The 24776-nt window shown below is 38.0% G+C and overlaps 1 protein-coding gene across 2 annotated transcripts in view; it reads right to left on the minus strand.

Annotated features, from left to right (window-relative positions):
* Positions 1-953: 953 nt before the first annotated feature.
* Positions 954-24776, minus strand: part of WASF3 (WASP family member 3) — a 90823-nt gene continuing 67000 nt past the window's right edge. The window contains exons 4-9 of one of the 2 annotated variants that reach the window (XM_075061656.1): positions 21188-21341; positions 19114-19231; positions 8371-8537; positions 7219-7482; positions 4780-5168; positions 954-3630 (exon numbers count right to left, since the gene is read on the minus strand). In XM_075061656.1, the coding sequence (XP_074917757.1) occupies positions 3473-3630; positions 4780-5168; positions 7219-7482; positions 8371-8537; positions 19114-19231; positions 21188-21341 (1250 nt within the window). In that variant the 3' untranslated portion in view covers positions 954-3472. Of the gene's footprint in view, positions 3631-4779; positions 5169-7218; positions 7483-8370; positions 8538-11430; positions 11607-19113; positions 19232-21187; positions 21342-24776 lie in introns of both variants that reach the window. The other variant, XM_032765329.2, reaches the window with a different exon arrangement.

Raw genomic sequence — 24776 nt, forward strand, 5'->3', positions numbered from 1 at the left:
ACCACCCACTTCTGCTGCACATGGGTAGGGCAGGTGCTGAACTGTGCCACTCCAACAGAGGCTGGTCAAACCACAATAACTGCATGGGGTAATAGGCCACATGGAAGCTTCTTCTGCTCTGAAGGCAACCCAAACCTTCACCGCCAAGCTGGGAAGTAAACAGAAGTGCCACCAAGGAAGATGAAGTTGGCTGGTGTGTCAACAGACAACTTGTTCCTGCTGCTGCTTGAATCACGGTGGCAGGAGAAACAACAGCCCAGGAATGTCCCCTGCAGGCTAGTAGAAGCAGCTGTCCCAGCAAGAGTCTGGCTTCACAGGAGGAATGGCAGCTCATTACAGAGACACCCCTCCCCCAATCAGTACACCCAACTTCCGACAGTGGTGTTTTCTGGGCTGTGGAAGAGGCTTGTAACAGTACAATATATCTATTGCTTCCCTCACCAAATAAGACTACTGATTAAAATTACAAGTCAAAATGATTTAGCAGACTATCTATATTGTGTGTGTGCACAAATTTTTGAACATCTTCTTTGAAACAATGTCAAGGGGTACCTTTCTTACTATACTAATTATTAACTCAATTAGAAAGCAATTTTCCTCTGCAGTAAAGATACCCCAAGCCAATTGCATTCTTTAGTATTTATTATTAATTAAATTATACTTTTTTGGCAACTGAAAAACACAACTGATTAGCTATTTGTATAGGACAAGCTCGTGGAAACAAAAATACTATAAAACTGATGAACAAATATCTCTATTAGTCCATCTTTACAAGTAAGCGAGGCAGGAGGAAAAATTAAAGGGATATTATAAGGAGCATAACTATTACATAGTGGTTCAAAAGCATCAGGTTATCACTGACACTATTATTTAGCAAACCAAAAAACTAATCAAGCGAAAAATAAATTAGAAGCAAAACTCATGCAGTGTATTCCAAGGAAAGAAACACAAAGGCGCAAAAGTGATACTTTATTCATATTTGTTACTTTTACATACCCAGAGTAAGATATACAAACAGATAAAAATGACCTAAGAGCGAGTTAGTTTACACATCACTAAATTCAATTTAAATTTGTATTGATAAAATACTGAACGGAGATGACAAAATACTCCAAGTTCAGAAAAACAGATTGGCTACTACGGCTGAAAAATTCCAGTTGTTATCTTTAACTGATCACAAATTATCACTTGTTTTATATTTAACGTTTAAAACTAACTGATGCATATTACAAAATTTCCATGGTATACTCAGTCTCTGTGCTCATAAAATATATTTTAGTCATATCAAATTTCATTACAATGGAAAGAATTATTTGTGATATCAGAATATTTCACCTCAACACAAATCAAAAGAATATTGAAAGTACCTCTCTCACCCATACAGTGACACTGGATAATACTGCTGTATTAGCTGGACTTTTATCCATTTTATTTGCTCACCCACAGAATCATTTTGGTGCATTTTGCAAACTACTGTATAACACTTATATCCTTATGACCAACACAGTGTGTCTCACATGTTAATGAGGAACCGCCAGCCCAAAAGTAGAATTTAACCCCGTGTTTTAAGACAAAAACAATCCTATAAGGTGCAGTGTGCCCTCCTTTCCCATTGGCTAACCATGGTTCAGCACCTCACAGGATAAGGCCCTTAACAGGCAGTTACACAAACACGGAGGCAAAGCCATTTTTGCCACACTAGTATAAATCATAGTGAAATCAGAAACTCGTATGCATATTAAACAGTAATAAAGTAGCCAATAATGTAATATGTGAATATTGTGACAGGCTGAATATTATTTTCTTTGGACAAAAATATAAACTACTGTGAGTGGATATGGATTAACAGGAAGGGAAGTTCAGAGTGAATGAGGATAAAGGCTAGATGCATGTTTTTCCCTTCCTTCTTAAGAACAGAAGGGCCTTGCAGAACAAAAGAGCTTTACCAAATATTTGAGCTGGAATTATACAGATCTCTTCTGTTACAAAGATTAAAATTGTAATCTGGGAAGGAAAAAAAAAGACCAACCCTTCCCACTCTCTCACACACATAAAAAAAGCCTTATTAGGCAAGGAAACAGTCTGAGTCGCAGTGTACAAAAGAAAAAATATATGCAAATTTCAATATTGTATTGAATAAAGTATTAATTATTTTTTAAAGGGATAAGAGAAAGAGCAAAAGCAGACTGTATGGTAGCCTTCTTTTCTAGAAGAAACTGAAAATATATACAGCACGGTAACTAAACACCAATTAAGCCATTTTAATTGTCAGTGTTATATAAATGGGATATACTGGGATAGAAATACATTCAAGAATAAAGGGCCTTTAATGAGTGAGTTATAAGAAACTGAAATGACATTACATGACTACACACATTCCATATAAGCAAAAGTCTATCCACATACATTTGTATCTACAGGAATAAAAAGCTAAGTTTAGTACTTGTGAAATGTATCCAATTGCTAGCACTGAACTGAAACCATTCCATTCATCCACATAACAGACATAGTATTACCAGTAGTCGAGTAAGCTTCCCACTCTGTACTGACAAAGTGGCTCCACTCAGGTATTTAAAAACTACTCCGGAGTGTAACAGGGCATTTCAAACTTCAAGGATAGTCAATCGAGGTCCAGAGATTGCCAAAAAGAGTGTCAGTTCCTATTGTGGTTTCTATAGTATGAACACGTGTCTACTACATACCGAACTGAGATCATTCTGTAATTTTACTGTCAAACCACCAGCCAGCAACCTCCTGTTACTGACTGAGTCATCCAGTCCTCTCAAAAATAACAAGTAAATCCTGTGAACTGACTCTTCAAATTTACATTTCATTTGTGATTTTTCAATGGCCAGAATGTGTAAAGGAGATTAAAATATAAGCAACTAAATCAAGAAATTACTTAAAAATAGTGTAGTAAGAAGACATTTCGTTGCTGTCTGTTACATTTTAAGGTTACATGATTAATTTCTGAAAAATGCTAAAAAGATGACATTTAAGGAACTGAAGACATTGCCCAGTCATGTATCATTAACTCTCAAATACCTACATGACTAACACCCAGACAGTTTCACGAGTATCCAGATTACATCTTATTCTTTATAATGTTGCAAAGTAAAAGTATATAGTTATACCTTCATGATCAAGAAAGTAAGACAAAAAGCTGGTTTTGTAACAGTGCAACAACTGCAGCTTACTTTGCATGCAGCACACGATTTGCTACGTTTAGTGGCACTTATGTATTATGCAGTAAATACTGAAAATAAGACTGAATTTTTGAATCTGCATCAGCATAATCACATTATTATTACAAGAACTGCTAAGCTACAGCATTCTGAATACCACCAATCCATATTTAGTACTTAGATCACTAATTTTAATACATTTCAACACCCTGCCTTCTGTCCCGCTAATGGTGTGATTATTGGAGCAAAGCATTTCATGAATTCTGCCTCTGCACTTGGACCAGGTCTTAGTCTGACCAATCATTTTCATCAAATTCTGAATCATCATCAGAATCGCTGTACTCCACAGCAATGCGCCTTGAAAGAATAGTTGCCACATCATTTCCAACAGGTTCTCGCTTTGCTTCTTGTTCACGCTGCTCTTGTACCTTTTTCAGCTGAATTCCTATAGACAGGTAGACAAGTCTATTCACAAACAGTTCTTTGCACCTAAAATATAATTTACGGTTGTTGCTGCATTTTATATTTTAACTAAAGTTGAGAGGCATTTCCAACAGGTGAAGGAAAAAAGACAGATTGGAAGTCATGAAAACTTTCTTGATCAAGAAAGAAAGACATACATACGAAGTGGACTGACATCAGTCTTTCCAAGAGTACGTGATCGTAACTTTCTAAAAAAAGCCTGCTATGAGCTATGATTTAAATTAATGTTTTAAAAGACTACAGGACACTTTCAGTAGGAGTGATGTTAAAATTTTGTCTGGAAGCATTTTAAAGGGTTATGCTTTTTAAAGCAAGCATAACTGAATGAAGGCTGCAGCACCTGATTACAAAATATTTTTCAACTGTTAAAAAAAGCCAAATCAAATGCACTGGAGTTAATGTTTGGATTTCACAGCTGTTGCAAGTGACCTCATGGAACCTGCACACTTTTTAAGAGGATACTTCTTATTCTGAAGACGAGTAAAAGTTTTCATTTGACTTCATTCAAACAAGCATCTGAATTAATCTTAAATCAGTTGTAAGCCTTGGAATGTATGACTTGATGTACAGATCCCACCCCAAGCATTGCAAGGAGGTTAACACTCTGAGGGCTTGTCTTCACTACCGGGGTAATTCGACCTAAGTTACACTACTCCAGCTACATGACTAATATAGCTGGAGTCGACATATCTTAGGTCAACTTATCTCGGTGTCTTCACTGCGCTGAGTTGACAGGAGATGCTCTCTGGTTGACTTCCCTTACTCTTCTTGGAGAGCTGGAGTACCGGGGTCAACTGGAGAGCACTCTGCCATTGATTTAACGGGTCTTCACTAGATCTGCTAAATTGATCCCTGCTGCAATCGACTGGAGCAGCATCAATCTCCCCATAGTGGAGACCAGCCCTCTGTCAAGGCATACCAAAAACGTATGTCCAAAGAGCAGGGGCTGTCAAGATACTTAGGCTGGGCCAGTTGTAGTGAAGTATTTCTCTCAGCAAATTATGAAGATGAAATTGTGGCTTGTGGTTAACAGCAGCCATGAACACAAATCATAGGAGATACTGTAGTCTCACTGTGTAAAAGAAATAGCTCTTAAACTGTGTTCACTTACCCATTCGAATAGCAGCAAGAAGATCACTTCGAGCATCACTGATCGGCGGCTGTGTGGATTCATGTCGTTTTGCCTCAGGAACTGTAAAAGCATGCATCGGGGAGGACGTGAGAGATGAACCTGCAGCAGGAGCACCTGGTGGGGGAGGAGGTGGGCCGGGGGGAGGGGAAGCTGTAACAACAAGCCCAGAAGGAGGAGGAGGAGAAGGAGCAGGAGCAGCAGCAGCAGCAGCATATGTAGACCCAGTCACTAGTCCAGAATGGGAAGGTGGCACAGGAAGTTGAAGAGGACTAACAAAAGCAGTTTGTGCTGAAGGAATCATAGGGGGAAGAGGAGTGGGGGGAGGTCCAATAGGATTATAATAATCCAACATCTGAGTTGGGAGCATCCTACATAAAAAAAGAACAAAAATAATTTTAAATACTGAAATATTTGTCAGTAAGAAGAGTGCTTTTCTGAAATGACTGAAATATTTAAAACACTTAACACTTACACAGTGGTCTCCCTTTAAAATGTGCTCATTTTGCCTCAGGTACCATTAACTCATTCTTTGCAGCTTTCCCCAGCCAATTCCTTAGATTTTCACATAGGGAATATTGCAAATACTGAGAGGTAGTGTTATATTGTTATCCAAGGCAGTTAAATTTTTTAAGGGCAAGCACTATATAGGTCTTTTCATATTCAAAGCGCTTTTACAGACACTGTCTGAATCTACCTTAATTCTCAATATGTCTGTGAGGTAGGTAAATAGATGCATTTGTTTTTAAAGAATCATTTTAATCTCTCACATACGTAATGTGTGAAATACTATCAATATATGCATCTACTTCTATTGTTTTCTTGCAGTTTTCGATATTTTTCGGTGCATTACCCTGTGGCTATTGTTCCTGGTGTACAAGAAAATCTTGCCATTATCCCTTTGTTTGGCAATCCATTGAAAGCTTTTCACATTTTACAGACATATCAATTGTGACGTTACACCCCATATTCTTTATGGATATATGCTTATGATATGGATATGGCATAACAAATATATTTTATGCAAGATGGGTCTTGTAAGGTATCTTCAGAAAGGGTATAATTTACTGAATGTGATTATCCAATTTGTATGCATGTATCATTTCTGTATCTAAAGTTAGGAATACTGACTATGTAACAATTACAACTGTCTGTATTTGGGAGACACCACCAGACAACAGGCCACCAGGCTTGATGGGGCATTAGGAAGAAACAATAAGACTGTGAAGATACTAATCTCTCTCCTTCCTGTTAGGCATCCTGGGACGTAGCTGTGACACTATTAGGTCAGGTGGTCCTGTCACCTGGTACTAAACACCATCTTGGACTTCTAGTAATTTTCCACTAAAGGGGGGGGGGGCAAGACTGGAAAACAAAAGATTCCCACCTTATGTAAATCTTATTTAAGGCTGGGGATTAAGGCAAACAGGACTCTTCTCCATTGCCTTCCTCCCCAAGAAGGAAGACTGCTGAAAGTATCTGAAGAAACAAAAGGAACTGAGCGGTGGGAAAGACAAGGGCTGAGTCCAGACTAAGACAGAAATCTAGTCTGTAAAGAGAAATAACTGGAATTCTAAGTTACAGAAACGCTGCAACTTCCCAAAAACAACATTTAGCGTGAGAAATTATTTTTTGAAGCCAGTCTCTAAGATTTTAAGCTTAGTATAAGTGTTTTGTTTTATTTGCTTGGTAATCTGCTTTGATCTGTTTGCTATCTCTTATAATCACTTAAAATCTGCCTTTTATAATTAATAAACTTGTTTTTGTTTATTATTAAACCTAGTTTGTGCAATTTATAACTGTGGGGATAGGGGGCAAGAAGTTGTGCGTATCTTCCTCCACACTGAGGGAGGGGGCGAATTTATGAGCTTATGTTGTATAGATTTCTCTACACAAGACAATATTATTTTGGCTGTACTTTCCAGGGGGAGCTGTACTTGAGTGTTGGGTAATTTCCTAGCTGTGTCTTCTCATAGAGAGCTGTTAGCAGACTCTGTGTGATTCTACAGCTGGTGCATCCCTACCCGTGTGTGTGTGCTGCCAGAGGCTGGAGAGCCTAATTCAGCAAAACAAGGAGAGGGAGCCTAGGCTAATGGAGCAGGCAGGCTCAGTGAAATCCCAGTACGTCAGGTGGCATCCCAGAAGGGGAGTCCAACCAGTCACATCAGTGTTATTAAATACATTGTTCTGTATTTCAGTTTTTGACATTTCCCCACCAGCATTTAGTTCACACTGTTAAATATACTTTGCAAATTAGCAAATTTCCTACTAGCTACCTTAATGAAGTGTTAACAGGATTAATTAAGTTTGTACAGAGTTTTGAACATGTAAAACAAGTCCTAAGTATTGAATTATGATGATGAAAAATCCACATCCTATTGGTCTTTCCAAGAATCCACACCAGTAAATCAGAAGTTTTACCCATAGTCTGCTGGTACCAAAGGTACAGAGCTGTGTGGGCCATCTGAGGCCTGGGGTGGAGGTGGCGGTGGTTGTTGAGGTCTGTTTAAAGTAGCATGCCGCACTGTAGTAGAAGATGGTCTATATTCATGTTCAAGTCCCTGGTTTACACCCATATACTGTGGTCCATCTCCTGTTCCATATGAAGACATTACTGGTTGCTGGTGGAGGGAATGATTCGGAGTAGAAGGATAAGAATAATTGGTAACATCGGATGCATGGGACCTGAAATTAAAGTAAATGGGATGAGGTGGAACAGAACACATGAGTGTAGCAGAACACTGTCTCCACTGCTAAGCAGTAAGGCTATTGACTGCACTGGGAATGACTTTTCTTGTGAGGGGTTTTCCCTACTTTCATTATCAAGCATTTGTCAGACCATGCAAACTACAACAGCAGCAATATAATTATTAAGGCAACAGCCAGCCCCTGTTCAGATTCATGTAACATCAAAATGAATTAATCTGACAAACTAGAGTACACAGAGACTAAATCTTAATCTGCAGGGCTTGCATCTTTTCAGTATTTTGGCATATTAACTCTGACAGAATACTGTAGAATAAATCAAATCAAATTAAATTAAAAAAGCAAAACCAATAACAGCTTTTTTTTAGTCCTCTCCTAGTTGCAAGGAAACACTGATTTTTTTTTTTTTGACAACATACAATTAATAACTGTGGGCAACCAGCTAAGTATTAGCAATGAAAGCAGAAAGAGGAAGCAAGAATGGACGCAGATAGTTATACAGAAAAACATTTTACCAAAGCAGAGAGAACTAATTTCAAAAGCTTAATTTTTAAAGGCTTTCTTGCTTTCTTTGCATAAGTAGTTTGGTTGGAAAGGCTGAGAGAGATTGAAAAATGCACATATTAGTTGAGCAGAGAGTTCATAAAGATGCAAAGTCTATGATGCTTTGTCAAATAAACCCAAGAGAGGGAGCAAAAGGATCTCTTCACCCCATAACTGCGCAGAGCTGTACTACATTAGTAACAGTCGTGCGGCCTGTCACTTGGTTAAAACAGATAGTCAGTAAAATGATGCACGTCATCTCTAAGACTGGAAACAAGGCAAGCAACAAAAAGCCAGGGGTTTGAATAAAACAAAATAACACACCCTTTGGGCATTTTGTCCTTTTTCATACTTCCTGCCTGCTCCAGTTTCTTTGTGTCACTCATGAACTCAATGCCCATTTTCCTTCTTTCCCACTCTTCTTTTCTTGTTCTTACTTTTCTCACATTTATTTGCTGGTTTCTATTTGGATTCAGCTTGTGTCTCTCTCTCTGAAGCACAACAGGTGTAACATAAATGCATTGAAATAAGTAGACACAGTCTGGAAACATAGATTTCAAACTTTATGGATTTGACTGGGACAGCATTATAACAAAGGCTTTTTAATCACCTAAGCTCTGTATTAAAATATAACAAGATACTATGAATACAAGCACAACATTGTATTTTGTCAAATATTTACAACAAAGCTAAAATGATTTGTATTTTATGAGTTAGTTATATATAGGCACTCTATTTATAGGCATTTCTATTTGCACTTATCACCATAAGTCAACTTTTGTGAAAACTGGACTCTTCATCATTTACTTTTATAGCCTCACTCCCATGACCTTCGCAAGGCAGACCAAGGTTAAAATGGTGCATTATACAAATTACTAAATCTCTTCCTCACCCTACCACACTCCCAAAACTAACACACAGTTGAAGAGGAGATTTCTGCAATGCAGCATTGTTGTAGCCATGTTCAGTCCCAGGACATTAGAGAGACAAGGTGGGTGAGGTAGTACCTTTTATTGGATCAATTTCTGTTGGTAAGAGAGACAAGCTTTCAGGCTACACAGCGCTCTTCTTCAGGTCTGGGAAAGATACTAAGAGTGACACAGCTACATACAAGATCAAACAGATAGAATGTGCGCTAACTATTTATGCTAAACTAACTTTTATTTACCTGTGACACACTTGGTACCTTTCCCAGGCCTGAAGAAGAGCTCTGTATAGCTCGAAAGCTTGTCTCTCTCACCACAGAAGTTGGTCCAATACAAGATATTACCTCACCCACCTTGTCTCTCCAGACTCTGCAATACAGACAGGTATTTGATTCATGCAAAATTCATTGTTCACATTGCTATGAACATTTCAAAATCTGTAATAAGAAAGGAATAGTACAATGTCATAACCAACTTGATACTACAAATAATTCTCCTTCCTCCACCCACACCAAAATACCCCAAATCCTAGTGGAGGGTCTTCACAGTTCCTCCTCGGGGAAAGTTACATGTTGCAACTATTTCCCAGAGCTTGCTTTCTTCACATTATAAAAATCTGAACACAAAGTGTGATGAACACGTTTTGACATTACAGGGAAATAAAGGGGAAAAAAGTTAAATTAAACATGACTCTTTAATCTCAAGGTTCTTGGAAGCCATGTGATAGGTGTGTGAAGGAAGAAAATGTAGAGATGCAATAAATCTACACCTTGCAGTTGCGTAATGGGCACTGATATCATCCCACCAGTTCAGTCAGACCTGGATTAACCAATGTGCCTTGGTAAACTTGCACAGAGTCCCCATCTCAGGCCCCCCCTCCTCCCTCCACAAACACTATGGGGTGTAAAAGCCACATACACACACAAAAACACCAGTGCTGTGAAAAAGGTGGGGTGGGGTGAGGGCCCTGTCTGCATGCTGTGGCAAGAGCCAACAGACCAAAGCTGGGAGGCTGATCAGCCCCATGGCACAGGAGCCATAGCAGGGTGAATGCAGGACAAGCTCACTCTAGAATACCCTCCCTGCCCCGGGACCTCCCACCCAGGAAGGTGGGAGCCCCCCCATTGCCATAGTGAACAAGGCACCAAAAGTCTTTTATCGGGCACTAAAGTCAAGCAAGATTCAGATCAACATTTTGAGAATACTAACTTAAAAGAACTTTGCATAAAAAGAAAAAATAGAGTGATTAGCAGGACACATTTTTGGCTGTAGAAATTATGGTAAACTAAAATAAACTGGTAAAAAAACAACAGACAAGGGAAAAAGTCTGAACACAAACTCTTTTTGAAACTTAACATTGATGGAAAGAGAAGATACAAAAAAAAAAAAAAGCCTCTGGCTGGTTTCCAAAGAGTCGTCATCTGCCAGAAGACTACAGCACACAAAAAATATTCAGTGTTGAAGAAACAAAGTTCTGAGCAGATTCCCCTTCATTAATCACAACTATCCAGTGAACCTAAAACATCAACCCCACTCCTGCCCAGTGGCTGCTGCCCAATGACCACAACAAGTAAACAACCTAAACACTTACTGGAATTGTGAAATAGTTTGGCTTTTTACTAGATTCCAATTATTTCCTATGTGTCTTCTGCCTATCAATTAAATACAACACACAGAATAAACGTTTAGGGAAAAATTCTCTACCTAGACCCACTTGATGAACCACCTCAGATGTCTGGCTCTCCCTTGCATACAGATCTCCTACTGAGTTCAAGGGAGTTTCATACACATGGTGGGAGCAGAATACTGAAGATGAGCTCTGTTGTGTGCACCTGAGAGGAGATTTTTGTTCAAAGTGACTTGTTTTAAGCCATAACTATGCAGCTGGTTTTGTAGCTTGCTTTTGTAAAAAAGCAGAGTGACAACGAACTGTTCCCCAATTATAGCATCCCAAAAAAGGCAAAATTATATACATCACCAGGTATTTAAAGTATTTCTCACTTAAATAGAAAAACACTAAGATCTCACAGATGACTAGATCCTGAAACGATTAACAGTCATCTTGCACAGAAAAACAACATTACTGTCAGTAGCTATAAAATATACCAAGGTCAAAACGAAGGAAGAGACACTGGAACTAACAATTATATACAGATCTAAATCTTTCTTCAATTACACCTGTACAAAATGCAAAAATAAAATATGAAGCAAACACCATCACACAAGTTAAATACGACTAAAGTTCAGACAACAAAAACATATGGAGTGGATGTACAGAAATTTCAAGTAATTAGTACATATTTCTTAAATTTCACAGTACTTTAAAAGCATTTTTGAGAACAAGTTTAAAATGTTTATGGTGTCTTTTCTATACTAACTGCTACATTCTCAATTTAAGGCTACTCAGAATCTCTGAACATATAACTGTGATATAGCAAAGGGCTTGTTGTAAACAGACCTAGTATCTGGGGACAGTGATCCCTCTGAAGATGCTCCATGGTACACATTTTGAGACAACCTGTTGTCAGGTCTAAGCTCTTTGTCATATGCCATCATATTCCACTCCTGGCGCCTGTTCCTGGCTTTTCTAACCTTTTTCACCTCACGAGTTGTGCCATCTATACGCTTTTGCTCCTTATGTTCAAAGGAGAGAAAGCAAGCATACAAAAGAGAGAGAAAAAGGAAAGGAAAAGAGGTTAAAATGCAGTTAGCGTGTATAGAAATAAGACTAGAATTACAGATAAAGCCAAGTCTACAAAAAATTCCTCTGCAGTAACAATGGCAATGAAAGAGTTAAATATCTCCTTATACTATGGGTCTGACAGAAGGTAATGTTATTCATTACTGTACTATTACTGTTTCTTTGACATACTTTTGTAGAAAATTTTAATTTAAGTAATGATCTTTACCTATTTCCCCAACCCAGTAAACACAGAATAATTGTCATTGTTAAAAAAGATACATTTTTTAAATCTTTCCTCACAATACATGGTAATGATGTATTCAGACAATTCTGAAACGCATCTGGTAACACTTCTTAGACCTACAAATAATATAAATGTGTGTGTAAAACATAATCAGAATGAATTGCATGTAAACACCAATGATTTTGCATGCCTATAAAGTACCTAGAGTTTTGAAAGAAATATGGAAAAGTGGTAACTCTTTCCAGCTGCTACTGCATGTCACGATTTAAGATTTCCTTTTGTAACTTATTTGGCCTTTCATGTCTGAATAACAAATAAGAAAAAGAACAAAATTCCTTCAGCTCTCTCCTCACTCTCATTTCACATTATCTTATAGGCAATGAGTCACATTAATCATATTTGCAACACGCCAGTATTCAGTTCAGTAATTTATTGTATCACGAAGCTATCAGTCTGTTTCATACACTTGAGATTTTGGTGTAAAACTCCAAATACTTTCAATGAATTCTTTCTTTCTTCCTGTCTTTTCGGTGCTATTTTAGTGCTTTCACAAACATCCACAATCCCAATGGTAGCTATCCTGCCCAACCAAGATGATGAATACATTTTTAAAAAAAAACTTAGAAATTAAAAATAACAAACAGATTTATTAGAGGGTCAAGTTTAGGTTGTCTAGTTGTTCCAGATTACTTAAGATTTGTACCTTTATTGAATGTGCACTGGAATCTAGACTTGGATAACATTTACCTCTAACTTTCTTGATGTACTGGTTCACTTTAAATCTAGAGACATCTCCAATACATTTAATTTCAGTCAAAAGGATTGAGAAGACCTGTTACAAAACAGAACTATATCTGCATATAGGGCAGTTTTATTTTTATCCTATTTCAATAGTGACATTTATTTTTATTGCATGCAAATGTCGGGTAAATAATTCCACTGCAGCTCTGGTGATGGATATGTGGGGTGATGAATGCAGAACTCTAGAGGATATTACTACTGTCAAAGAGAGTGGTCTCTCTCTCTCTCTAAATAAAATGTATAGAGCCCTGCGTAGATACAACATTTGTATACGCATCCGATCCGCAAAAATGGTCCGTTGATATAAAGCAGATTTCCGTGGATTTGCAGGGCTCTAAAAATGTAGTAGAAGCCATGTAAACAATTAGGTGCTATAGATTAAAGAGAGGGAAGGAGTGTATAGTCTGACTTTCAGAAAATAAGTGCTTCAACAAATATGGCAAACATATTGTTAGAGACCAGAAATAATTAACGTCAGCATAACACTTGCATTAAAAAGGTTAGCAAAAATTATGCACAAAAAGCATCTGCAATGAAGTGATAGGGGTGATATAAGAAAATAGCTTCAGCATGTATCTGCAGTACTTTGAAGAAATTAAAAAAGTTCACCAATAGTTAATATATTAATTTCAGTTTACCAATTGACAGCATAAAATCACATCAGAGATCACTGACTGACTTCTTAAATACAACTGTAGAAAAATCACTTAAACACCTTAAACAATAGGCACCTTAGAGACTAACAAATTTATTGTAGGATAAGCTTTTGTGGGCTACAGCTCACTATCGGATGCACGTAGTGGAAAATACAGAAGGAAGATTATATATATATATATATATATATATATATACACACACACACACATACACACAGACACACACACACACAGAACATGAAACAATGGATGTTACCATACACATTATAGCGGGAGTGATCAGTTAAGGTGAGCTGTTGTCAGCAGGAGAGAAAAATAACTAACTGTTTGTAGTGGTAATGAAAATGGCCCATTTCCAGCACTTGACAAGGAGATACAAGGAACTTGGGGGGTGGGGGGATAAGCATGGGGAAATAGTCTTACTTTGTGTAATGGCCCATCCACTCCCAGTCTTTATTCAAACCTCATTTAATGGTGTCCAATTTGCAAATCAATTCCAATTCAGCAGTCTCTCCTTGGAATTTGTTTTTTAAGTTTTTTTGTTGTAATATTGCAACTTTTAGGTCTGTAATCGAGTGGCCAGGGAGGTTGAAGTGTTCTCCAACTGGTTTTCGAATGGACACAAATCAGACGCCAAGAATTATAACATTCAAAAACCAGTTGGAGAACACTTCAAACTCCCTGGCCACTCGATTACAGACCTAAAAGTATAACAGTGCAGAATAGGAGACCTTATAGTAGTTTTTAAACACATGGAGATTTTACAAAAATACACTTTTGTTCAGAGAGAACACTGTCATTTGAAAGAACCATCATATTAAATGTTCATATGCATGCCTCCATGAGTTTCCTAATCCTGTAAAAATAGGGTCAAAAATGAATAATAGGTATCAAGAACTTCCTATGGCCAATACCTCAACCATTTAAGGCAACTGCCCCACAGATACTCTGAAAACCTGAATCCATGAGTGATGATCACCTTTTATCACTCATTGATTGCAATGGAAGTTGAGGCAAAGAACCTCACAGGATTAGACCCTAAATTAGCATTCTATTTGAATGTCTGTTTTTTAGCAGACTACTGAGTACTACACATACTTCTCATTTAGAAGACTTGTAGAGATTTTACTCTGATAAGATACAAGTCATTTCTGGAATTCTCATGTAATGAATTCTATGTGGAATTTCAGCTATAAAAATGTAAACTGTTGTCATTGCCGCTTGACTAAATACACTCAAATACATCTAAAAAGTTGTCATTCTGTGAAGTAGTTAAGTATTGTGACAGACCCAGACCAGTGGGGTACAGGAGTCTGGTAGAGGGCAAATATACTGGTCACTGGATGAGTAGTTTTCTGTTCCCTGAGTGACCAGAGCAGGGGCTGCACTAGAGTAATCAGGAACCTGCTAGAACCAACCTAAGGCAGACAGGCTGATTAGCACCTGCAGCCATCAAGGCAGGCTAATCAGGGCACCGGGTTTAAAAAGCTCACTCCAGTCAGGCGGGTGGGGGGGGGGGAGCCAGAGGAGAGGAAGGCGTGGTGGGAGCTGGGAGCAAGAGGCACAAGGAGCTGAGAGTGAGAGGGCGAGCCGCTGGAGGACTAAGGAGTACAAGCATTATCAGACACCAGGAGGAAGATCCTGTGGTGATTATAAAGAAGGTGTTTGGAGGAGGCCATGGGGAAGTAGCCCAGGGAGCTGTAGCTGTCATGCAGCTGTTACAGGAGGAACTATAGACAGCTGCAATCCACAGGACCTTGGGCTGGAACCCAGAGTAGAGGGCAGGCCCGGGTTCCCCCCAAACCTCCCAACTCCTGATCAGACACAGGAGGAGTTGACCCAGACTGTCAAGATCATTGACACTGTCAATGATCACCCCGGGGGAAGATCACTGAGGTGAGCAAATCTGCCAATAAGCGCAGGACCCACCAAGGTAGAGGAGGAACTTTGTCACAGTATGCTCACGTTGTCTTTAAAACTGCAAGTGCTATGTTAATAAGATTTGTAACAGAGATCTCAATATTCCCAAACTTTGTTTTTATTCAACGTACAGTATATAAAATAAACAAAAAATATTCAATCTGAATCACAATTTTTTTTCTTAGTCTACATAGGGTCTATTTTTGATCAACAAGTTAGTTTAAGACGACAACATCATTCTTAAAGTCCATGAGAATTCAATACGGATGGATAATTTGTCTTAAATACATATGGTATGTAAAGCACTAAGACCTCAAAGGAAATCATATATAAAAAGAGATATAAGTAACAAATTTAAGAAATAGTCCTCTAGTAGAATTCAAGACACAAAATACAATTCTTCAACTAACAAAACAAAATCTTGTCATCTTCTTTCAACATTCTAAGGGTCTAGGGCAGTTTCTCTCAAACTTTTGTATTGGTGACCCCTTTCACACAGCAAAACTATGAGTGCGACTTACATATTAAAAACACTTTTTTTTGTATTTAATACTATTATAAATGCTGGAGGCATAGCAGGGTTTGGGGGTGGAGGCTGACAGCTCGTGACCCCCCCGCCCCATGTAATAAGCTTGTGACCCCCTGAATGGTCACGACTCCCAGTTTGAGAACCCCTGGTCTAGGATGATTTAAAATGCATGTCTTCACACTGGCATCAGGAGAGCTATTCGGTATGTTTCTGTCAATCATCTGAGGTAATGCCCTATTCCTCATAGCAGCTTTATATTTTTCCTTTTTTCAATTTTGTTTACTCAATTCAAGTGCCTCATAAGGTGAAATTGTGAAGGTACAGAGACTGTATTTTTGGAAGTTTACTATATTACTCTTACCAGGAATACACTAGATCATAACTTCGGCACTGTAGCTCTCCTAAGAAAATAGTTAAAATCTCCACACACAGGCACAAAATAAAACATAATGAATGAATTAAATTATCTAAAAATGTGCCCCAGAAATGTGTTTATGAGAATTCTCACGTTTATAGAAGAATCTCTGTAGAATGGGTTAAAATTTTCCAAATGAAAAATTTTTTTTATAGAATGATGGCCTTTATAAAAATTAAGACGCATTTGTGAAAAATTGTTTTTTCTAAATTATTTTTTGAAAAAACTGGAAAATGAAAAATTTACTTGATTTTTTATCAGTTAATAGATTTTCCTGTCCTTCCCCTTTTTCAAAAGTAAAATGTAAAAAAAATAAAAAAAAATAGAAGGGACAAAAGGATTGGAAAAGAAAAAAAATAAGAATCAAAAGATGCAGTAAATTTTCTATACAAATGTTAATGAAAAATATGAAAGAAACTAAATTACTCCTTTTCTAACCTGAAGAATGAAAATTATTTCTAAGTTTGTCACAAAAGTGTTTTCCATTTTTCAATAAGCTCTAATTCTCTACTTTGGAGAATACTATACTTCGCAAGCATTTTCTATCAGCAAATTCCCCCCTCCCTCAACACACCAAAATATCTTCAGTAATCATATTTGTACATCTATTTAATGTGCTTTTCTATCTCAGATGAATTGGGCCTTCCACAAATTCTTGTTTCAGAGTGGTAGCCGTGTTAATCTGTATCAGTAAAAACAACAAGGAGTCCTTGGGGCACCTTAGAGACTAACAAATTTATCTTGGCATAAGCTTTTGTGGGCTAGAACCCACTTCATCAGATGCATGGAGTGGAAAATACAGAAGCAGGTATAAACACATGAAAAGATGGGAGTTGCCTTAGCAAGTGTGAGGTCAGTCTAACGAGACAATTCAATTAACAGTAGAATACCAAAGAAGGAATAATAACCTTCCTGCCAACTTTTTGAAATGTGCCACTCATGTCCTCTGCAATGGTGGCCAAAGCATGAAGGGGCATACAAATGTTTAGCATATCTGGCACGTAAATACCTTGCAATGCTGGCTACAAAAGTGCCATGTGAATACCTGTTCTCACTTTCAGGTGACATTGTAAGTAAGAAGTGGGCAGCATATCTCCCGTAAATGTAAACAAACTTGTTTCTCTTAGAGATTGGCTTAACAAGAAGTAGGACTGAGTGGCCTTGTCAGCTGTTTTACATTGTTTTGTTTCTGAGTGCAGTTATGTAACAAAAAAAATCTACATTTATAAGTTGCACTTTCATGATAAAGAGATTGAACTACAATACTTATCTGAGGTGAATTCAAAAATACTATTTCTTTTATCATTTTTACAGTGTAAATATTTTTAAGAATAATAATATAAAATGAGCATTGTACACTTTGCACTCTGTGTTATTCTTGAAATCAATATATTTGAAAATGTAGAAAACATCCAAAAATATGTAATAAATTTCAATTGATATTCTATTGTTTCACACTGCAATTAAAACTATGATTAATCACAATTAATTTTTGAGTTAATCGTGTGAGTTAACTGTGATTAATTGACAGCGCTATTTTTAATGCACAGTAATTTCCACACAGACCTGTCTAGACAGCTGCAATGAAGACTGTGTTCTCTCTCAATGCATGGTAGAATTCCCTACTGACTACTGGGACAAGTCCTTGTGGCTCAGTTGTCAGGTGAGTGAGCCTACTGACCAACCCTTCCAGTTCAATCTATTTTAATTCTTGCAGGCATGCATCCCACTCCCTTCTGATGTCAGGCTCCTTGTAGGCTCTATGAGCAGCAACCTTACATTATGTTCACAGACCTGGTGAATGTTCTATGTGATTTATGATGCTGAGAATCCAAGGAGTGAATTTCACTTTATGAATTTGGAGGAGTGAAGTTTCACTATGGTGACTCTTCACTTTGATTTAGAGGCAGGTGGCATATGTGCATTCTACGTTTTAACATGCGACTCTCCAAATCAGCAGTCTGATGGTCCTTACTTGGAGCTCTTTTCTTCTGGAATCCTTTAGACCAATTAGGTCCCTTCCCTGGTATCCAGGAGGGCATCATGTTGGATAAGACAGGCATCTGTTGCTTCATCTACCTTTTCTTCTAATTCTCCTTTCTTGGGACTGCATGAAGAACCTTATGGCCCTTCCAGAGCTTCCTCAAACCAATCAGCAGCAAAGCAGCAACATGAATAAGCATCCACTAAACTCTTCATGCCATGCAAGCTAAAAACTAACACTTTAAAAAATATATATGTGTACACTCTCATGACAGATGCCTCTGATCTGTGCTAGTCAAATACCTGAACACACTAGTAAAAATTTGGAAGATTCTTCTCTATGAAGAACTTTAATTTTTTTTGGCTTTGAGGGGCAGCAAGGAGTATCATTCCTAATACACATCCACTCTAGTTGCTGATCCATGAAATATCTGTGCTGCCTTCCAATAGAAGCAGAAAAGTGAAGAGTCACAGTTAAAGAATATAAAGAAATAGGATAATTATCTGAAATTTGTGTTCTCCTGTGGGTGTGGGGTAGCTGGATAAAGAACCCCTGATAATGAATACAAAAATAAAGAAACATCATAAAACATTACAATTTAAACTTCATTCCTACCAAGCCATATACTATTCCCAATGAAGCAAAGATGGCTGATTTCCTGAATGCTAAAAAGCAGATAATAGTAAGGATTTAAAGAAAACTATAGCTCTGTTTCAGTCCATTTCCAAGCCCCAAAGTAAAGAGAATAAACTGTAATCAAAATTTTAATGCGAAACCTACTATTTCAGTCATATTTAAGTAGCAAAAGACTTTAGATATATACATAAGCTAAGCACAACCTAGCCTGGACAAGTGCATATGCATAAATTCTGTATATATATTTTACACATTTATTATACTGCTATTTACCTTTTGTCTCCTCTTCTCTTTTCGTTTGTCTTCTGTATCTTGTAACATTTTTTCTTTCCAAAGATCAAAAAAATAGGAGGGATCAGTATAGAATTTCAAACCATCTTTCTTATCATCTCTGTAAACACAATGGAAGAAAAGCTTAGCAAATGTCATAATACGTTATTTAAAACTCAAGAGGCTCAGCTTTCAGGTTTGTTGGTTTAAGCTTAGTCCCCTTCTATTGTTTAACTGTAGTAAGCCAAATAAAGTACACTGCATGTAATTTTAGTTCAATGTCTATGAAAGATTTCCAGAGCAATGTCATCTGTGTAAATGAACTACACTACTACTCTGAAACTACAATATACTTAACAGAATTAAAAGAAGTCTTTGAATCATGATTTGAGGACTTGAGTAACTCAGACAGATGTTATGGATCTACTACAGGAGTGGATGAACGAAGTTCTGTGGCCTGCCTTTCTGGCCTTATGGTCTATGAGTACAGTAAAGCAAAATCTCTCAATTACACTGCTATACAGTACACTGTCACCAACATATAATTATGCAGCACAAACAGATACACAAAATACTTCACTATTCAGCTATTTATGAGCACTAGATTAATAAAATTTTAATTTCATTTTTAAATATTCAGCAATTAAAATTATCTACAATTATATCTTCAAGATAATGATACTAAAAATACGCCGTAATCACTCTGATATATGTTATTTATATAGAGCTTTTTCAGATAAGTTACTGAAGCACAAGCATGTACTTTTTGCAGAAATATTGTACAAGCAGAAATCACAAGGCATCCTGTTACAAGCATTAGTTATATTTAGCAATCACTCATATTTAAGCAATCTAATACCCAAGACATTTTAGGGAAAGAAATGATAATGTATTACCCAGAACACCTAGAAAAGGACTTAAAATGAGATTCTTTAAACAGACTATTATACCTCTAACGGACGCCAGAGAATGAAGTCCTATTTACTACTGCTTACTGTACCTGTCTATTTGCCAGGAAAAAGACAGGTAGGCAAACAGCAGCAGCACCCAAAACTCAAGATAAACAGAATAAAATGATAATTACTATATTCTTCCTTTTCTTTACAGTATTTATATACTCAATGACGACCTCAATTTCACACTACCAATCAGGTTCAGATTTACATTATTCTGAAATGGAATGATTTCAACCAGAGTGCGGAAATGGAGTACAATTATTCATCACAACCTGGGAGCTTACAATTATTTTACAGTATGAAAATCCAGTTGTCCATTCAGAACAATCCACAAAACTCACCTTATTATATGTCCATGAAAAAATTACCCATCTCCACTTCTTAGGTTCACTTTCAGACGTCAATTTTTTGAGAGAAGGAACTATCTGCACTTGACAGGTAGGCAGACAGTGTCCCTTTTCCACTGCACCAAGGAGGGACTGTTGCTCTCTATCTAGCTATTTATGCCACCACATTCATTGGTTGAAAGTCATCTAGTATGGCAATAACTTACAACACTCCTTTGCACATGGATAAATTAAAATAGTTATTAAGTGACTTATCTAAAGCTATAGAGGAAATTAGTGTAAGAATGAGCTTTAGAAATAGGGTGTGTCTGGCTCAGAGTCCTGTGCTCAGACTGTGTAACTTTAATATAATAATTTCTATAGCTGCTTCCATATACAAAACGCTGCAAAACCAAATTATGTTACGTTATATCCAATGAGCCATTTTCCACATTCATAGAAATCCAAATCTATGAAACTAATAATTTGGTTTTCTTTTCAAATACCAAAAATATTAACACCTAGAAATTAATAAATTGTTACCATTCAGTCTGATGGGGTCTTGCATTATTTATATTTATTCCATTTGTTAACACTGTATCATCTTGCAATGTGCAAAGGGTGACAAACTATTACCTCATAAAACCAGACGATACACCTGAAACCGTATGTTCAGAAACGCATCTGTACTATATAGTTACCTATCCATTCTCCTCTACACTGCTTAGAATGTATCTAGCATTAAATGAGATGAATAGCACAGTACAAGAATTTAGGCACTGACTGTATCCATACCGATACGGTGTAAGAATATTCAATGGAGGTGGTTTGTCACTCTGATTGTAGATGTCAGCCACTGGATTAGGAATGCTGTTCTTTGAAACAACTTGCTGGTCCTGTACTGTTGAACTTTTGAATGCTTTTTTCATGTTGATATCCTGTAATGACACTATTAGAGAGGAAAAGATGATATTTAATTGTGGATAGTTTCTAATATTACTACAGACCAAAAATTAGATCTAATTTTTGCAACATTAAAAAGAGTTCTTTATTTGAAAATATTTCAACAAGTTTTTCAGTACTCATATGTAGTAGCAAAACTGAAGTAATATTTATATATTTAATTTGTATAGTAAATCATGTCAATTTATCACGAGAACATAGGAATTACCATACTGAATTGGACCAAAGATCAGTGTACAGTAACTCCTCACTTAACATTGTAGTTATGTTCCTGAAAAATGCAATTTTAAATTAAACGATGTTAAATGAATCCAATTGTCCCATAAGATTTAATGTAAATGCGGGAGGTTAGGTTCCAAGGAAATTTTTTTGGAGCAGACAAAAGGCATTACATACTGTACAGTACGGTATTGTGGTTGGGAAGTGCCCCTTGCTTACCTCACACAGGCACAGCCCGCTGCAGGCAAGGAAGCTAGGAAGCACCTTCGCAGCAGCAGCTTCCCCGGAGAAGAATAGGCTCCGATTTTGCTGGGGGATGGTCCAGGCCTGTCTCTGCTCCACTCCAGACCCACCTCTTCCCGCTCCCTGCTCAACCTCCTCTCCGTGGCCTGCCACATCCCCATTCCTCCCCCCTTCCCCCCAAAAAGTCCTAAGCACTGCCAAACAGCTGTTTGGTGGCGCTTAGAACTTTCTGGGAGGGCGGGGTGAGGAGTGGAAACATGGAGCTTCCCCACTCTTCCCCCTCCCTCCCAGGGCTTCCTTGCACCAAACAGCTGTTTGGCAGCACTTAGGACTTTCTCTGCTCCTCCCCCAGCCCTCCCAGACACGGCACTTCCCTCTCCCTCCCAGAAAGTCCTAAGTGCCGCCAAACAGCTGTTTGGCAGTGGGAGAAGTGCTAGGAGGGACGGGGAGGAGGCGAAGAAGAGGAACTTGTGCAATGCTCCCTTGCAAAGTCGCTGCTCTTCCATAGAATCTTACAAGCAGTGCACAGAGCAGGTAGCCAAACAACATTACAAGGGAGCATTGCACAACTTTAAACACGCATGTTCCCTAATTGAGCAGCAATTTAACTTTGAAACAACGTTAAGTGGGAGGACATTAAGTGAGGCGTTACTGTAGTACACATCCTATCTCCAATAGTGTCACCAGATGCCTTAGAAGGTGTAAGAACCCCAGATTTGATCTCACCCTGATCTCTAATCATTTTTCCATGCCCTTGACCAGTCCTCTGAACCACCCTACGTTCTGCAATATCTATTTTCAGATGGAGTGACCAGTAGTGAACACAAGATCCTAGATGAGGCTGCACTACTGATTTATATTAAGGCATTAGAATATTCTTCATATTGTTCACTAACCCCATTCTTTATGCAACCTGACCACAGCTGAACCATGAACAGAGATTCTTATTCATTGGGTATGTCTACACTTCAAGTTGAGGGTACGATTCCCAGTTCAAGGAGATGTAGGGTATGTTTACGCTGCAAAAAAGACCTGTGGCTGCAAATCAGAGTCCAGGTCATCTGACTTGGGCTCCTGCTACAGAGCTAAAAACGTCAGTGTAGACATTAGAGCCTAGGTACCAGCCTGAGCCCAAGGACCCACCGCTTCCTCGTCAAGCTTCAGAGCCTCAACATCTATACTGCAATTTTTAGCCCTATAGTGCGAGACCTGAGAGCTCTAGTCAGTTGACTCGGGCACTGAGACTCATTGCCATGAGTCTTTTTTTCTTTTTTTGCAGAGCAAGCATACTTCTATTCGCGCTAGCCCTCATGGAGCTGCTACACTAAAATTAGACCACCACTGCATTAGTATGAACAGCAGGAGGGGCTAGCCGCCCTGAGCGTGCATCCATCAGAGAAACTGGGTATGTACTCAAGGTGGCTCATGCTGCTATGGCTATATTCTATTATTAGCACACTTGCCTGATGAAAGCTAGCACAAGTATGTCTCCTTGAGCTAGGAATCACAGCCTCACCTCAAAATGTAGACTTACCCAGGTCCAATTCTTGAGTTGACAAAGATTCATAGATTCTAGGACTGGAAGGGACCTTGAGAGGTCATCAAGTCCAGTCCCCTGCCCTCATGGCAGGACCAAATACTGTCTAGACGATCTTTGATAGACATTTATCTAACCTACTCTTAAATATCTCCAGAGATGGAGATTCCACAACCTCCCTAGGCAATTCATTCCAGTGTTTAACCACCCAGATCCAATGCTATTCCTAGGAAATCATTCCAAGATGGGAGAGAGATTAGCCTGAGTGTACAGATCAGCAGGAAATTCTTTATCTAAAATAACAGCATTCCAATATTAGCAACTAGTAAGTGTGTGAGTTTAGATTTTTTCCCCCTCCAGTGTGTACTGCTTTGCATTTATTTACATTTAATTTCATTTGCCATCATGTTGCCCATTCACCTAGCTTGTTTAGATCATTCTGAATTCCTCTCAATCCACTCTGGTCCTGAGTGATTTACGTAAACTACATTATGTGCAAGTTTTGTTACCTCATTATTCATTCCCCTTCTTTTTCAGATCATTAATATTTTAAATAAGGTGGAGCCTAATATAAAATCTTGAGGCATCTTGCTGCTAACCCTTTGCCACAATAAGAATTGACCACTTAATCCAAATCTTTGCTCCGTCTCCCACCTCATTTTTGAGCAATATTTAGCCTCTCACTCCATGATTACCTCGTTTCTTTGGTAGCCTCTAAGCAGATGGAGGATTTAGGAACAAAACCTGGAAACTTCAAGTCCCTCTTTCATCTGGCCAGCACATGTGGCTATGCAAACATTTGTTTTTGACACTCAATTCTTTTTTAACCTACTTGAATGTGAAATGATATGATCAGAATTACGGGCAGCTTTTTCAATCATATAGTCTTGAATTGTTACATCCTAGTTTAGGAGTAATTTTTTCAAACATATAAATGATTCAGGAGTCTAAGCCCCACTGAAAGTCAAATGGGACTTAAGTATCAGAGGGGTAGCCATGTTAACTGGATCTGTAAAAGCAGCAAAGAGTCCTGTGGCATGCATCCGATGAAGTAGGTATTCACCCACGAAAGCTCATGCTCCAATACGTCTGTTAGTCTATAAGGTGCCACAGGACTCTTTGCTGCTTTTACAAATTGGACTTAGGAGCTTTGGAAAATATTCTCAGCAACTAGCTCTCTCATTCACTATGGTGTTTCCAACAACAACTTTAGGATGAAATCTTCCTAAAAAACATTTTTCTACTGATATTAAACCGATTGGGAATATAATGATGCTTTCAAAATTGTGTCGGATTAATAACTGATTTTACTGAAGTGAATGTTAGGAATTAAAAGAGTTTGTGTGTGGCTCATTAATTTGAAAGGTCATTAGCAGCGTCGGGGTAACTATGGAAAGTACTTTTGAGTGGAGTCTCCTGTGA

Source organism: Chelonoidis abingdonii, chromosome 1 (genome assembly GCF_003597395.2).
Source record: "Chelonoidis abingdonii isolate Lonesome George chromosome 1, CheloAbing_2.0, whole genome shotgun sequence".
Classification (NCBI taxonomy): Eukaryota; Metazoa; Chordata; order Testudines; family Testudinidae; genus Chelonoidis; species Chelonoidis abingdonii.